This window comes from Cuculus canorus, chromosome 3 (genome assembly GCF_017976375.1).
Source record: "Cuculus canorus isolate bCucCan1 chromosome 3, bCucCan1.pri, whole genome shotgun sequence".
Lineage (NCBI taxonomy): Eukaryota > Metazoa > Chordata > Aves > Cuculiformes > Cuculidae > Cuculus > Cuculus canorus.
The window spans coordinates 95,455,110-95,471,986 of NC_071403.1; the positions used below are offsets into that span (position 1 = coordinate 95,455,110).

Genomic DNA, 16,877 nt, shown 5'->3' on the forward strand with positions numbered 1-16,877 from the left:
CACTCTTTTCAGGAAATCCCAAACAATCTCAAAGTGAGCAATCCAGGCTTCCAAATAATTGTGATAGGATAGGGAAGAAAAAAACAGAGTACTGAAAGACATTTGCTTAAATTATTCTCCACAACCTGGCCAAACTCTCTACATCATGGCATAAGAATTTGTTTATGGCTATGAGTACAAATCATAAGTCATGCACCTCATCATTCTTTACTGTAAAAATAATAGCCTAATGGTTTTCTTACACTCACTGTTCTTTTCAGTAAAGATATGGCTACTGGTGAACTTCACCATGTTAATATACAATGACTACACAAAACTATGATTGTATAGTTTTTAAGCCAAAAGAGAACCAGGCGTGTAGGCACTGCTACAAAACAATAATAGTGTTTCACAGCATCCCTGTGGCAGCCACAGTGGGGCTGCAGCGTACACATGAATCGGAAGCTAATCTCCAACGTAATCTCTAACATGACAGTAGTTACAAACACCAGAGCCTTATATACAGGGCTGCTTCCACTGCCGTGGTGAATCTCTGCTACAAAGTTTGCTAGTTTAGGCAAAGTTCCCACTTCCTGATGCATTTTAAGCAAAAGCTGTTTTTTCAAAGCAGCCTCCTGAAAATGTCACTTGCCAAGGACCATATCACCTTTCCTACATTTTCCAATCACTGTCAAATCTTTACAGCTAGTACTATCTCCTTTCCTAACAACAAATCTTCAGCTTTGCAAGCCAGAATGCTACTGCCTTGTTGTCTATCAACTCCTGCGTGCAACAAGCCACTTCAGCATGAAGTTTCTTGAGTGCTCTCCAGATTGATAGAACTCCAGCTTGTTTGTGCTTAAAGAGATTTGACAGCTTCTAACAGCCACTTAAACTTTGATGTCCCATGGAAGCCCCCCAGTCTCTTTTTGAAGCATCTGTTTCTAAAATTTCTGGATTTAGTACTGCCAAGAAGAAGTGAGGCCTTATTAACATCAGATTGGCTCTCCAACACACTAGAACTTGCCAAGTGCTTTCCAACAAAGCTACAAGATAACTTTATGGACTTTTGTGCTTCTGAGAAACCCTTGAAGCCTCCAACTGTGGCTATGAGAAAAGCCTGTAGGAGAACCCAAGACTTTACTCACCAATTCTGAGCAGGCAATGGTTTCATGATTTACACCAAAAAAAAGACTTCATCTTGAGCAAGAATCAGGGGTCAAGTTTTCAGAATTTCATACAAAACCTAATAACTACAAACAGGAAATAGCAAGCTGTTAGCAAATATATGTCTGTGTATAACACTAAAACCTCCTCTGAATTTGCTATAATTGAAGTCATTGCCCACTTAAATTAATATTTTATTCTTGAATTTCCCAACGGTGCAGGTAACATACCTAACATAATAAATCACCACAAAGTAATATATTTGTAAATGTGACTGGCAGTACCTACTTTCTTACTGGAACAGAACTACTTGGAGTACGAATGTTAAGAGCAGTCATGAAGTTAACAGAGTAAAATGTCAGTACCTATCACATAAAAAGCATTGTCCTAGAAATTTCTATCCTTTCCCAAAATAAACAAGTAACTTCTCCATTTCTATTTGCTCTGAGACAGACAAAATTTTAATATAGCTTTATCTATCGAGATTCCAAGGCTTGAAAATTAAGCCTTCCTCTTGAATCACTTTCCAGCACTAGTCTTACAGGACAAGTGACATTCTGGGGTTCCCCATGGCTCGGTACTGGGTCCAGCCCTGTTCAATGTCTTTATCAATGACCTGGATGAAGGCATTGAATAGTGCACCCTTAGCAAGTCTGCAGATGACACTAAGCTGGGTGGAAGTGTGGATCTGCTGGAGGGTAGGGAGGCTCTGCAAAGGGATCTGAACAGGCTGGACTGCTGGGCTGAGACCAGTGGCATGAGGTTTAACAAGGCCAAATGCCAGGTCCTGCACTTGGGGCACAACAGCCCTGTGCAGTACTACAGACTAGGGGAAGAGTGGCTAGAAAGATGCCTAGAGGAGAAGGACCTGGGGGTGTTGATTGACAGCCAACTGTACATGAGCCAGCAGTGTGCCCAGGTGGCCAAGAAGGCCAATGGCATCTTGGCTTGTATCAGAAACGGCGTGACCAGCAGGTCCAGGGAGGTTATTCTCCCTCTGTACTCGGCACTGGTGAGACCGCACCTTGAGTACTGTGTTCAGTTCTGGGCCCCTCACCACAAGAAGGATGTTGAGGCTCTGGATTGTGTCCAGAGAAGAGCAACGAAGCTGGTGAGGGGGCTGGAGAACAAGTCTTATGAGGAGCGGCTGAGAGAGCTGGAGTTGTTTAGCCTGGAGAAGAGGAGGTTGAGGGGAGACCTTATTGCTCTCTACAACTACCTGAAAGGAGGTTGTGGGGAGGAGGGTGCTGGCCTCTTCTCCCAAGTGACAGGGGACAGGACAAGGGGGAATTGCCTCAAGCTGTGCCACGGGAGGTTCAGGCTGGACATCAGGAAGAAGTTTTTCACGGAAAGGGTCATTGGGTACTGGAAAAGGCTGCCCAGGGAGATGGTTGAGACACCTTCCCTGAAGGTGTCCAAGGGATGGGTGGATGAGGTGCTGAGGGGTTATGGTTTAGGGACTGTTAGGAATGGTTGGACTCGATGATCCAGTGGGTCCCTTCCAACCTAGTCATTCTATGATTCTATGCAAAGGTCATGAAGTTCTAGAAGCAACAAAAAATTATTACCTTAGTTATGTATTTGGGATTAGGCCCTACAGCTGCAATATGGGGGTTTTGTACGCATTCTCAGACAACTTAGTCATGACTTTGCACCCCAGTTATCCCTTTTTACAACGGAATAGATCATTCCTTTTCCTCCCCCTTTGCCTGTTCCAAGCCCAGTGAGTAAGTTCATGAAAGCAGGTGACTATTGTTAAAGACATTAATCTTATTAATTCCCTGAAAATCGGGGAAAAGTCCTTATAGTACATCACCTTTTTCAAATGGTTTGCAAACAAGAACAGAGCTGAATCCATTTCCAACCTACTTGCTACTTTATCAGAAAATTAGGGGGAACCCTATGCGGTTTATAACTTATACCCACAAGTGTCCAAGTCAAATGAATTCACTGATTATGAATTACCAACAACACCCCCCACCCACATTGAAATCCCTTAAGCTTCTTGTAGCTCTCTCTCTCCTCCCAAGCATAACCTGCCAGTCCTTCATCCTCTCCTCAATGCTCCACAGTTCTTCCCACACTCTCAAAGCTCTCCCTGTAGAAAGCACTCCTATTTCATCAGCACCTCCTCTCCCCATCCCACCTCAAAATAATCCTTCTCCTCCCACGTCTTCTACTTGCACAGCTTTGACCCACAGCTGGGAGAAAGGCAACATGAGCCATGGCTGCCTCTGAGTATGTATTTGCTGCCTGACTCACCACCTCCAGTGACAGCAGATCAAACAAATGACATGAGGTTCCGCACAAGACTGTGTGCTGTGCAAACCTGATTTAGAAGCCACTTAGTAAATTAAAAATCCTTACCCTACACAACTCAAAACGTTGCAGCCTATGTTGGCAAGACATTCAGGCCAAGCACATTTCACTGGATTTGTGACCATGCCAAAGATGACCAAGAGAGTAATTCCTTTGTAAAGACAATGCCCATCCATCCCAAATGTTAAGCTGAGATTTCCATTCTTAAATGACAGAGCTCTGATCATGCAATGTCTCCATTTTTCTCTCTGTTATCACAATAAAATTATCACTTCAAGGATTTTATCTTTGTCAACTGGTCATATTAAGCCATCCTTAAAATTTTTGGACTCAATGATCTTAAAGGTTTTTTCCAACCTAAACAATTCTGCTATTCTGCAACCACTGCTCCCCCCAGACACCACTACTTCTTCAACCAGTTTTCCATCTGTCTTGAGAAAGAATGTTGTTCTTGGAAGAGAAAATCTGTAGGTCTTCAGAAACAGCAGAAATATTAGGAAGGGTTTTTTTGAATGATTATTTTATGCTGTCTCTAATCCTTTGATTACATTAGCTTTAAAGGAAGTTGGTATCTGACAAGGGTTGGTTTTTGTTTGGGTTGGGATTTGGTTTGGATATTTTTAAATATTATTTTTCCAAGCAAAATGTACCAGCTTATGTGGAGATTACAGTTAGGTGACAGTCTCTAAGTTTTTCTACTGAATTACACACACTTAAAGAAAAGTAGCATTGTACAGAGAAGCACTGTAAACCCTCAACATCACCATCAGCAACTGTATTATGAGGCCTTTCTTCAAGCATCACTGCTCATGGCAAAACTAAGTCACAAATTTCAGAAACAGTTATTCATGTCGTAAAGTTAAAGTTAACTGGCCTCATGTGACAAACTGTTCATGAAAAAGCCAAAATCTAAGTTATTAGGATAAAAAGATAATATTCACTGTAATAAAATTATCTTCTCTATCGGTTAGCTTAGTTTCTTTACATCATCCATTCTGACTGAATTAGTAACATTTCCTAAAAAGAGAACTATTAGCAATCTCAAAATTTATATTCTGAACTCATTCTACACAAATACGGGCAATTACATTTAGGGAATATTTAAATCCAGGTGTTAGACGAAAAAACAAAAATGTAATTATTTTATGCCACCTGTTCCCTGTACATTTAACAGGAATTTTATAAATAGTTTGAAGGCACAACTCTGTAGTTCTGCTTTGAACTCCTGTGTGATGCCACTAGCTATTTTCTTAAACAAAAGATAACTATGCAATATTAACCAATAGCAAATGTTCATGTTTTTTTAGCAGAGAGTTATTAAATTCTTGTGTAAATACTTGTCATTTTAACTGTAAGATGCTAAAAAGATTTTACTAGCCAAAAACACCTCAGAGATGACTGTAAATACTGCAGATAGTTGCAGTCAAAGCATTCACTCTCCTGTAGAAAATAAACAGTTGGAAGCTTTCAATATTGCTACAATTCAAGTAACCCATCAGGATTTGAGGCCATCTGAAATAGAAATCAGATCCACCGCAGAATGATGGGGAAAAAGAGGGAGGGCTGGAGGATGGGAATGGGGTGTCTTACATGACATCTCTTAGGCACACTAAAAATATTTTAATTAGATGTAAAAAAGATTAATTTAACAATGAAATGTACCATTGATTAAAACTTAAACCTTTACCTCTTTTCAGCAATATACTTAAACAAGAGACAAACCTTCTGCATGCTGTAACACGAGAAAGACAGACTCCTCGGAGATGATGTACTTGTGCAGACACACCATGTTGGGCACACAGCGGGGGATGATGGTCGTTCTGCTCCTGCTGTACTCACTACTTTTCCTTAGACCCTGACAGAGAACAAAAAGGTCAGTTGTACCCTCAGTTGCCTTTGGAGCCTGCTGTGCTCTGTGTTTATCAACCAAACTAATCTATCCGAGTTACTCTGGGCTTCAGAGAAACCACTCATCTGCTGCTCTATGCCCCTCAGTCCCCCGAGGCTGTGCTGATGGCATCTGGCGCACTTCCAGAGAACAGAAGATGGCACAAAGCTGCCATTAAAATCAATTACATGGGTCAATGTTTTTATTAGAATCTCTCTCAAACTAAGTCATCAGGATGACACTCAGTTATTTCCCTGTGACCTTTTTTTAAAATTTTATTTTTGTGTGTGACCAAAAGACACTATTAAAAAAATTCAATTTGAGTTCTAAAGACAAAAGAATGTCTTAGCCTCACAGGTAATCCTCACATTTCCATTGTACTTTACTAAAGATAACAACCACCACAGCAAAAAGGAAACGAAAGGATTAGTCTCCTTGAGAGGTAATGATTTTTGGGAGGTAGCACAGAGATGAAGTTGCCAGAAGTGAAAAAATTGATGTGGGAGGGAGAAAGAAAGGGGAGAGAAAGAGAGAAAAAAAATTATGTCAATAGTGTGACCTATTACAATATTGATAAACATAAGCAGTTAAATGGGAAATTCAATGTTACCCTATCTGCCAGTAGATAAAATGAGGTTCTAATATACAATATTCACAAATAATCCTTCCTGAGGAACAAACAGGTTTTCTGCACCCTGGACATACTCAAGACAAATAATTTCAAGGGCCAGATGCACAAAGCTAAGGCAGAGTTGCAAGCCAGACCTGAAACGAAGTAACAAAACGTTAACAACTAATTAGAACTCCATGTTTGGTAACAGTTTTTCAGCCCTTCCTCCCATCAGCAGTGGAATTCATAACAAGGAGAGTCTGAAATAATGGCCATAATAACAATACTCATACTAAACTAATTCTCAGCATCATAGGATATCGGGATCTTGACCTGAGCACTTTCTGAAACACAAAAGAGTAACAGGGGAAAAAAATATTAATTTGTTAAATCAATAACATTAAACTCAATTTTCACAGCCTATTGATGTAAAACATATGAAAACAATTTTGAATAAGATCAGTCATCTAATTCATCCAGAACTGGCCAATATCTTCTTCAGCTAAGGGAAGATCAGACACAAAGTGTTGTGGATGTACTTGGACTAAGGAGTATTTTCACCTTCAGCAGCAGCCAGCACGTGTCCTGAGTCACCAGGGTTTTACAGATGTTTTAAGCAGCACATTGAAACTGTGATTCTTTACCGAACCTGCTAAGGTGTTAGCTTCAATAACTGGTGGCTACTCAAGTGAGTAAACAATCACATCTGAGGATAAGAGACGTTACAGAGAAGGGAAGGGAAAGCAACTGAATATCAACAAAAAGAATTCCAGTGCACTTAATGGGAATATTTGTATTAACATAACATTATATATCGCAGAGATAACTCTGTACACTAGATGCAAATTGATCTCTGTGTGGTGGTGTAATATAGGAGGCCAAAATGTTTAGAGAAGTAATGAAAGACTTTACTCACCTTCAGTATAAAGGTCTGCTGTGTTCTAGTGTCCATTACAAGCAAAACCTATGCAAAAAATATCCACAGAAATATTTAAGATTCACAGGACTACGTTAACATGGCACGGTTCTTAAATCTAATGTTGAATATTCTTACAAAGGAAGTGATATAAGTGAACGATTAAAAAAAAATTGAAGCCCTGCAGCATACATTTGATAACAAGTCTTTTTTTTGAAAGAAATGTGATTGAGGATATAGATCTCTCGAGAACTAACAGAATGTTACCTGATTCCAGCTAACTTAAAAAAAAGAATCCTAACTTGGTAACAGAAATAATACTGTATAATTACAAAGATAATCTAGAATAACCCAATTTAAAGAAATAAAATAGTAGCAACACAACGAAGCACAAAAAGTAACCCTCATATAGCATTACCTTCCTATGTCACTTCATTTAAATTCTCACTGAACCCACCTTCCTACTGCAATACTTTTCTGCATCAGACTTTCTACACATCAAACGTGTTGCCTACCAGTGGGTTACCAGAGAGGCTTTTTTGCAGGGTGGCTAAATAGCTTCTTTCTGGGAAGCTAAACTAAAGAATGGCCGCACACATGCCCAGGACAAGAAAAAATTGGTTTACCAACTGTATATTCACTGCTATCTCCTTCCTCCACTGTCATTTCTGCTTTGCAGCAATCACGAGCCACAACAGAAGCGGCTGTAAGGAAGTCCCTTTGTGCCACTGTAAACTAGCATTAAGGAAAAAATAAAGAAACAAAAAAGGGATTTATTTAGGCAGAAAAGAGTGGGCTCGCTGCAGAGAGAATACTTACAACTGCCAAGAGCATCTGTGTTAGGAGTGCTTCACCTCTACTGAAAGCACTTCAAACACAGCACAGCAACGAGAGGAGTGCTAAATAATGTCTTCCCTCTTACTAAGCTCACTTTATTTATATGTTGAAAATAAAATTAAAAAAAACATATATATGTGTATATATATTGGGGAAAATGTGTCTTTAGAGAGTTGGAACCCTCCACATCTCCATCTCCAACTCACTCTGCTCAGAAATGAACAGTTCTTAAACTCAAAGAACACAGATATACTTGAAAAGTGCCAGCTGCAAGACAGCCACATAAACAGTACAAGCACAAGATCAACCCTCCTCCAGCAACAAGAAGTGTGTGCACTCACTGTTTATTTACAATAGACATTGTAAACTTCCAGTATAAATATTCAGTTATACCAAAATATTTAGGCTGCAAAATCAAACACCTATAGTCAGTACTGGAGTTAAAAAAAAACTTTGAGTCCAATAGACAAGATGCAGCAACTCCAAATCAACAGGCAAGACGCAGTGAAGATCAAGCCAACTCGCACCAAACGACTTCTTGCAGAGGAACAACACATCAGGAGTAATATTGTGTTCGATTCATCAGGTGTAATATTGTGTTAGATTCATCAGGTGTAATATTGTGTTAGATTCATCAGGTGTAATATTGTGTTAGATTCATCAGGTGACAGAAGAACACCACAGCAGTCTCCCTTATCTCCCTGCTGTGTGGGCCAGTGATGCAGTCATGTCTGCTGTCTCTGAAAGGGTGAAGTCTACCAGGATGGCATGGTGACCTGCCCCACATGAAGGCAACTGTGGAAAGAGCCACCCAATGCAGCACCTACAGAGAAGTGAGGTGGAGACATGCAAAATGTCCAGGTGGCTGGGCCAGGAGGAGAGGTCTCAGGGTAGGGTTGTGCTGGCTTCCTCGAGGCAGCAGCTGCAGCAAAGCAACCTTTGCTCTTTGGGACAGCCACATTCAAAACATTGCCCTCCGTTTCTCCCTATCACACCCATGAGTATCTCACACAAGAAGAGGAAAAATTGGGCCTTTCCTAATCATTCTTCTCATCAAATATCACCAAAAGTGAAGTGACAGGCACCTCGCCATCTCAACAGCCTCCTCTTTTACTAGGATTGCACCCAATTTTAAAAGGTGTCCCATACCTTCTTGTGAAATCAATATCAATGGAAGTTGGTGGTACTGAGTTTTTCTGACAAAAGAATGGCACACAGTTTCCATTTCAGGGACACGACAAGGAAAGGCAAATGTCCCCAGGCCACCGAGTCTGCTGAACAATTTTGCGAGCCTCAACTGCAGCTTCCAGAAACAGAAGAAACCAGCTGAATTAATAACAATTGCAAAATTGGTTTTGTTCTCCTTGCTTAACCAAAATACGTAAAATTAAAAGTAACAAAAAAAAAAAACCCAAACCCCAAACAATCAAGCAATAAAGGACACCAAAAGAACAAAAGAAAAATAAAAGCCATCTTACAAGAGGTGCCAAAAGAAGGTAAAAATAGTTCAGAAACAACTATAAGTTAACAGCCACTTTACTCCTTCCTGTCCCAAGTTTCTTTGTAACTAGACACTGTTCACATTGAGGCAATAAATACGAGAACATATGTGATTTTTTTTTAAATGTGCCCTTTGACTGTCAATATCTCCCAAACAGGTGTTGGCTAAATGATTATAAATTGGCCTCTGGATACACCTCTTCAACTGAGCCGTACAGGACTGGCGATAATATAATTAGACCTAAAAACATCAGGCTGGTGAATGTTTTCCATCTGTTTGGCAATAATGTTTAGTTAACAATAGTCTTTAAAAGAAGCACCTTCAACTTCAGTTCTTAAAGTTATTTATAGGGCCATTCTTAACACACCAGCACTCTTGCTAACAAGAGCTTTAGCCACTTGGAAATTATTAGCCATACGGCTGTATATGAAAAAAAATCGTAGCATTTAACATCTGTATCTCTCCAGATTTACAAGCATCAACCTCATTTAAAGTCATTTCTTAATGAACAATTCTGTGGTCTGTATTAATATTATAGTTGCATGCACAAAGATCATAAGGAGCCAAACATTTTTTTAATACCAACAGTAGGCCAATCAGTAATGAAGCTGTCAGCATAAAGGACAGAATAATAGCTTCTTTAACCCTCAAACGGGGTTTATTCATTTGTAGAGTAGAAGACACCAATTTAAAAACTGCTCATGGGTTTGCTCACCTTTATAAAGACAAAAATCTAATTTGGTACTAATTTGATACAATTGTCTTTCCAATAAAAGGCTCCTAAAGCCATCTTTCATTCTATGATAAAACAACTGCTATAACTAAAACTGTCATGAAATAATTACCTTTGATAGCACACCTTATTGCACAAATACAATTAATGTATTCCTCCCTTTCATTTTTCACACTTGCTTATCAGCACTGTATTAGCATATGGTGTAACAGAAGAGATTACTGAGCCCTCACCCTATAAGACAACATATAGAATGACTACCATGAACGGGAATAAAGCAGTCAACGGGTCCCTTTAGGGCTAGCTTCATCTGCTGTTATATTACAACATCAAAACGAAAGTAGCAGCTACAGTTTTGTAACAGTAATAAAAACAAATAATATTTGTGTGCCTTTGAGGTTAACTACCTAGATGAACTAACCAGTCTTACTAACCAGCTTCTTTCTTCTTCCTTCCCATCAGGCATCATTTCTTCCCCCAGTGATGATCATCTACAGCTTCACTTCATCTCTTGGAAGATTATTTCTTTGCCAATTCAATACTGAACTTTTTGCAAGAGCATTTACTTGACAAGAGACTCTCAAAAGCCCCTTGTAGGGGGTGGAAGAACTGTAATAGTAACTTTAGAAACTTACCTAGTGATGCTTCATTTGGCCCCGGCAGACTACTTAACACGGGCCCACCAAACCAAATATCTGTTTCAAGGGGAGGTAGCCTGCATCCATATAGCAAAAAAGTGGTTTAACCAGATTCAGTGGAATAATTAAAGGACTACACAAATGAATAAAACTATCAGAGAACTGGCATTTCAGGAAGGGATAAGACCAGGAAAAGAGACAGACACAAGTATATTTGCTTGACTTTTTATCACATGTGCAGAGCAGAAAAAGGAGAGCAGCTCATGGATGCATCACCAGGCTGCTACAAAAGTGCATTCCAGTTGACACGAATGCCAACTTATACTGCACACCTCATGCTTTACAGCCAAATCCTGGATAGCAGTGTTATCCCAACAAGTCTTTCCTTCATACTTCTTCCCCATTGCAAAATGGAGTGTGTGCACGTTCTTCAGTGACTCTTTTTCTACGATTTCTTTTTAAAATGGAAAGTGACAATGGCACAATGGGACAAAACAAGATTCCATGTAGCATTCCCTACTGCATATCCTATGTAATCTACTCTGTAGAAGGACAGAGATGCTTGCGCTAGACCAGGCTGTTCCTTGCTTGCAAAAGCTGATGGAACCTGTTTCACTGACTACTCTATAACTTGTAATATTTAATATCCTATAACAATGAGCTGTCAGCTGTAACATTCAGCATCCTATCTCAGAGGAGAAAAATGCACAGCAGGGCACTCCTGGGCACTGAGCAACTAGACTGTGACACAAAAGGAGACAAGGCAAAATCCTATTTGTATTACTAATGTACAAACAGAGTCGAGGTCTACATATCACACTGGCTCTTACAGCACCGTTGCTTACTTGTTCTTTCCCAATTTTTGTGCATTGATAACAACCTCAACATAGCCAAAACCACTGAAAGGCCAATAGTAATTCCCACAAATAAATATGCAATGTAAATAAATGTATTCAGCAGCATAGACATCCCTATTTTCTACGAGCAGTTGAACTCTCAGGCATCTCACAAAACACAAGTGAACAGAGCAGTGTTGCATGGCAGCATCTCAGTCAAGTGGCAGATAGGAATAACCCTCCATGATGCCAAACTGGATTCTCTACTTGTGATTTTTTTTTTTTTTTTTCCTAATTCAAGGGTTAATTCTGATGGTGACAGCAGCTACTCGGAAAAAAAATAGCTTCTTAGATTTGATTTACAGTGTATCCAACAGCTTAGTGGAAAATAAATTAAATTAAATTCAATATCGTTGGTACAATTAATTGGAGAAAACTCAAATAAAATCTGCCTGGTAAGTAACCATAGCCTAGCTTTAAGAAAACAGTTAATTTTAGGATCCTTTAAATGCACAGAAATTAGCAAATGTTTCAGTATGCTAATTTTTTTTAATTAAAAGATATTTCCACAGTAAAAGCTCTTTCATATGCACTACTGATTCTTCATCAAACGTTAAGTTTCCAACTTAACACCAGTATAGCCGGTGGCAGCCTGAAGGTTTACCATCTGCTGCCACCCAAAGTCACGGTGGCCACCTTCAGAACATATGCATCAAAGCCCTGAGATAAGAGACTGAAGGAATACTGCAGAAGTCAGCATAAGGGGAATCACAAACCCAGAGGCAGGCAACAGGCAAGTCACCAGGAAAAAAGAACAGAGTGAACCATTAGTCACCCCACCGAGCACCCAATCAAGGTCGCAGGGGACAATACTGGAAGAACTAAGGACTGCTATAAACGCACTGCTCTCCTGCTAGTGGCCTTAATATAAATTCAGTCCCCTATCACACCGCATACATTTACTTCCTCAGTCCTCCTTTCTTTTCTGTTGGTTTTTTTTTACCTCCCACCTAGTATGTAATATTGATTTTTTTCCAGACTCCACAGTTTCAGGATGTGGCAATAGAACACACCTGTGTATTTTATTTATTTGAGCAGGTTTTAACACTGAACAAAATAAATACCTCAAAAGACATTTGCTTTCAAAAATGTGGCTTCAAGTTCACTTAAAGGGATTGAAAAATAGACCATGCCTGATCAAAGAAAATGGAATAAGATCTCTTACTGCAGTAGCAGATACGTGAAGTGTTCTTAAGCCACACCAGTTAAGGGATTAATTTAAAAACAGATCCATTTTGTCATTAAATTGCTGTTCTACACTGAAAACACATCATGTAATAATGTGACCAGTGGGCCATCTATTTATTCTGGTCCCTACTTCCTAAAGAAATGCGCTTTTATCACCGGAGAAATTCATTAGCAGAAGTCCTACAAACTCAAAGATGTATCAGATGACCATCTAGGATCTTTCTCCTTGCATATAACTCACGAGCTGGAAAATCCCATTACAGGTCATGACAGCCCACCAGGAATGAGACAAGTTGGTCCCCCGATCCTAGCATGAGCAGTTGGGACTTCAAGAAAACCTTAGCAGAGGTTCGCACATGGAGGGGTGCTACACTCAGGGCACAGTTGCAGTGATGAGGCAAAAGCAGGCATGCAATTCCCCCCGCTCTCCTCAGCTATGCTGGCTGTCAAGGCTACCAGGATTAAAAGATCTACTTAACACAGATTTATTCTTGTCACTTTTCAGATTACACCACCCGGACTCTCACTCATCTCCCTCTGTCGTTATAAAAAGATATTACATTTGGTTAATTTGTATGAAAAAAGCAATTATTGCTTATCCCTGTACCTGTGCAATATGCATTATCTTCAGTTTGCGATTATTCCTCCTTTCAAACCATTATTCTAAGGAACGTACAGCTCTTATATTCTATGACTTGCAATAAAGCGTACTTAAAACACAAATGGTGCAGCTTTAAATAAAGCAAATGCTAAGAAAGCAGCACATACTCAAATTCAATTTTTTTAATACTTTTAGTTGGTCAGTAATGGAGAGGAAAGTCCACTTTCTCAGAGCAAACTAAAAACCGGCCTGTAAATGACAAATGGTGAAAAATTAACCTAGAAAATATATCTGCAGGTTATACTGATTATATTGCTACAAAATACTGTTTACAATATGAAATGCCACTAGGCATCGTAGAGTAATTGCTAAGAGTAATTATTAAGCAACTTAGTAATAGTTAGAAAAACAAAATTTCAGTTTAAAAGAAAATATGTCTATAAATTATTTCTTTCTGGAGGTTGGGAGATATATATATAGTTCAGCTGGAATATTCAGTCATTTAATTTATATTTTATAAAAGGAAGGGCAAAATCTGTGTTACTTTAGTCAATCTTAGGACTGGTTTATGTCAGATGAAATGAAACATTCACTAAAGTCAAAAGAAACTTTAGTGAGACAAACAAGAAAGAAGCTAGAGAGAGACTAAGGGTTACAACAACAAAACACTCAGAATTGTTCAGACTAGTATAAATAGATAAATGGAATGACTTCAGGAAAACAAGTGTCAGATGTTAGAGGGCAAGGAAGAAGGGACAGGTCTTTTTCAAGCTGAGAGAGAGATTGGGTTTTAAAGTTGAGCGAGCTTTGTTATTGTGGCTTCAAACCTGACTGCAGCTTAGGAATAATCCTGCAGCAGTAGGGAAAGGAAGGTAGTTAGCCAAGAGATCAGTTTTGACAACGACTCAGTATTTCGTTTGACTTTGTAGGACTTGGCAAGCCACTTAAGAAACTAAAGGGTTATCAAAACATAAAACAAGCTTTTAAAAGTTTCTTTATTTGTAGTAATACTTACTACTCAGTTTCAGATTTTAACCTTCTTTGCCAGTTTCTCCTTCTAAGCATCATAATGAATCAAGAATGAACATTTGAAGTGAATTGTGCTATTACATCTCCCTTTTCCCTACACCTCTTACGTACACACAGACACTCATTCAAATCCATAAGATGATCTAAAGACACTTGGCAGTGTGCACCCGAGAGCCAGGTGAGAGAAAATGGTTGCTATGGTCAACTAATTTTGCATCTGCAACAGTCTTTAAAGTCAACTCAAAATAAAATGCCAAATATTTAAGTTTTTAACAGACACTAATAGGGCATAGCAACATATGTCTTGTTAGTAATGCACAGCACACATACTGCCATAAAAAGAGCCCATTTCTCCTATCTTCTGATTAAATTCATTAAAACTGACCACAACCTGTTTGAATTCAACAATGGGTTAGCAGATCATGCGGGCAAACCCTACATATATTCTACATACTTCTGCTTTTTGGTACGTTTGCTTACCAGTAGACAAGTATTAACTACATCTTCTAAATAACTGATAATACTGATTTGGTTCTTCTGCATATTTCTGAGGTCAATTCATCAAAATGTACTACCATCAGAGTTATGAGTTCTCATGATAGCACGACAGCCACAAAAAATAATCTATACTCAAGATTAACAGAATCTTTTCCAGTTCTTCAGAAAAGAAGTTATCTACTTCGGGATAGTTGCTTAGGGATATGATTTAGTAGTGTACAGGTACAGTTGGAATTGATGATCTCAAAGGTCTTTTCCAATCTCATGATTCTATACTTCTACAGTCCTCTTCAGAAATCCTCAAAATAATTTTAGCAAGGCCCTGATGAAACTATTTTACTTTGTAAGGTTTCAGATTGTATAACAAAGCTTAACAAGTAGCGTACTGAACAACAAGCTCAGATGTACAGACATCTGTGGAAGAACTGATTACAGTCACACCAGTGCTAATACAGGCAATGTGGCTTGATGGGGGGCCAGGGGAGGAGCATATACATAAAACACAGTCATTGGTTAGGGAGGCATCGTTATTGCTTAATGCGCTCTGTTTTCAAGATTAATCTTTAAATTGAATTAATCTAAATAACAGAGGGTTGTAAAGAATAAAAATTGGGTTTGAAACAGCATTGTGAAAGTATCCAGCAGCACCATAACAAAGTTGTTTCTTTAGGGGCCAGTTGTAGCTTCAAAGGAAAGATTTGCCTAGGGCAGAAATTCAGCACAGAATCTGCAACCTTGATTTTTAATTAGGCAAATTTTGAAAGAAAAAATCTTCACTATTCCAAAAAGAAGTTTTCTACTTTAAAGAACATGAATTGATAAAATAATTGATCATTCTTAGTTGGTGATAACAGTAGCTAAAATATTTAGATATTAGTCTGGTTCCAATGCGGTACCTCTCTGGTAACACTAACAAGAGCTTTGCCAAATCGGCAGGACCTCAGAGCCCACAAAATTTGCAGGACATCTTTATAATTAGATGAAACATCTATTTTCAGAAACCTACTCACAGGTAGACTCTTCCAATAATAAACACATAAAACACTTGCAAACATCATCTAGTTAGACTTGGACACCTTGAAGTGAGCAAAGACAGCAGCAGCAGCATTCAAGAAACCTTGTTTCCTCAATAAAAGTTTGAGTCCTCTTCAGTCTGTTACAATAGTCAGATTTATACCACAGCCCTTGCATGAGGTCAGAAGCAGTAGGATGGGAGGCGAGGCACAGATACAGTCATTCTTCTCTGAATTTTCACAATAATTTAAACAACATAATAATACTAAGATCTCTAAGTCTCACAGATTCCGCAGAAAAAGGATCAAGATAGCAAAAATTATTCAGGTGACAAGGAAAGTGGAAAGGCAGACAGAGAGAAAGAAGGCACACTGGGAATAAACTAGGCTAAAATTAAATGCCTAATCATTCCGCCTAGCCTAAAATAGTTTAAAAAACCCCAGAGTTTCAGGTAGCAACAAGCATTTTGTCTGTGAAAATGAAGCCAATTCAAAACACTTCAAGAGGCTTCAAAAGAAGAACAAAGACTGACATTACTCTAAGAGAAGGCACTGAACCTTTCAGCATTTGATGGAGTGCAGGTTAACAGCTGGTTTTCTTGAGGCAGCACTGTAGCAGGCAGACAGCACTCTGGGCTTCAAGCAGCAGTGGGAGAACAAGTCTGCAAACCAACCACCAACATTTTTTTAAGTCAGTGTGTTTAAGCCAGTCTTGCATAGGATTCGGCAAGAGAGCAGTAAAAATGCCAGTGGCTCATTACACACCCATTTTTTGCTGAAACCAAAGCAGCTGCCTGAGAGTTAGAAAAAAAGTATTTACAGGCAAAATTGTGCACGATGCTGGATCAGCTACAGGCTTGTGCCCTAGAGCATGGCGCCTTCAATGATGGCCCTGAAAATCAGAATCCATTTTCAAGAACAAACATGCTGTGTCATCTGCTTGGCTCTAGTGAGGATACTTACACATCTAGATTTAGGGCATATGCAAGCAGAGAAGGAGGCAAAGAACAGTGATGGTGAGGAAGGAGGTAAGATGGCACTTTAAACCACAGGCAGGAGTATCA

At 39.1% G+C, this 16,877-nt stretch overlaps 1 protein-coding gene across 2 annotated transcripts in view; it reads right to left on the reverse strand.

Annotated features, from left to right (window-relative positions):
• RPS6KC1 (ribosomal protein S6 kinase C1) overlaps nucleotides 1-16,877 on the reverse strand; it is a 93,618-nt gene that overhangs the window by 24,751 nt on the left and 51,990 nt on the right. For both annotated transcript variants that reach the window (XM_054062382.1, XM_054062381.1), the window contains exons 10-11: nucleotides 6,880-6,927; nucleotides 5,188-5,320 (exon numbers count right to left, since the gene is read on the reverse strand). In XM_054062382.1, coding sequence (XP_053918357.1) covers nucleotides 5,188-5,320; nucleotides 6,880-6,927 — 181 coding nt within the window. The remainder of the gene's footprint in view (nucleotides 1-5,187; nucleotides 5,321-6,879; nucleotides 6,928-16,877) is intronic.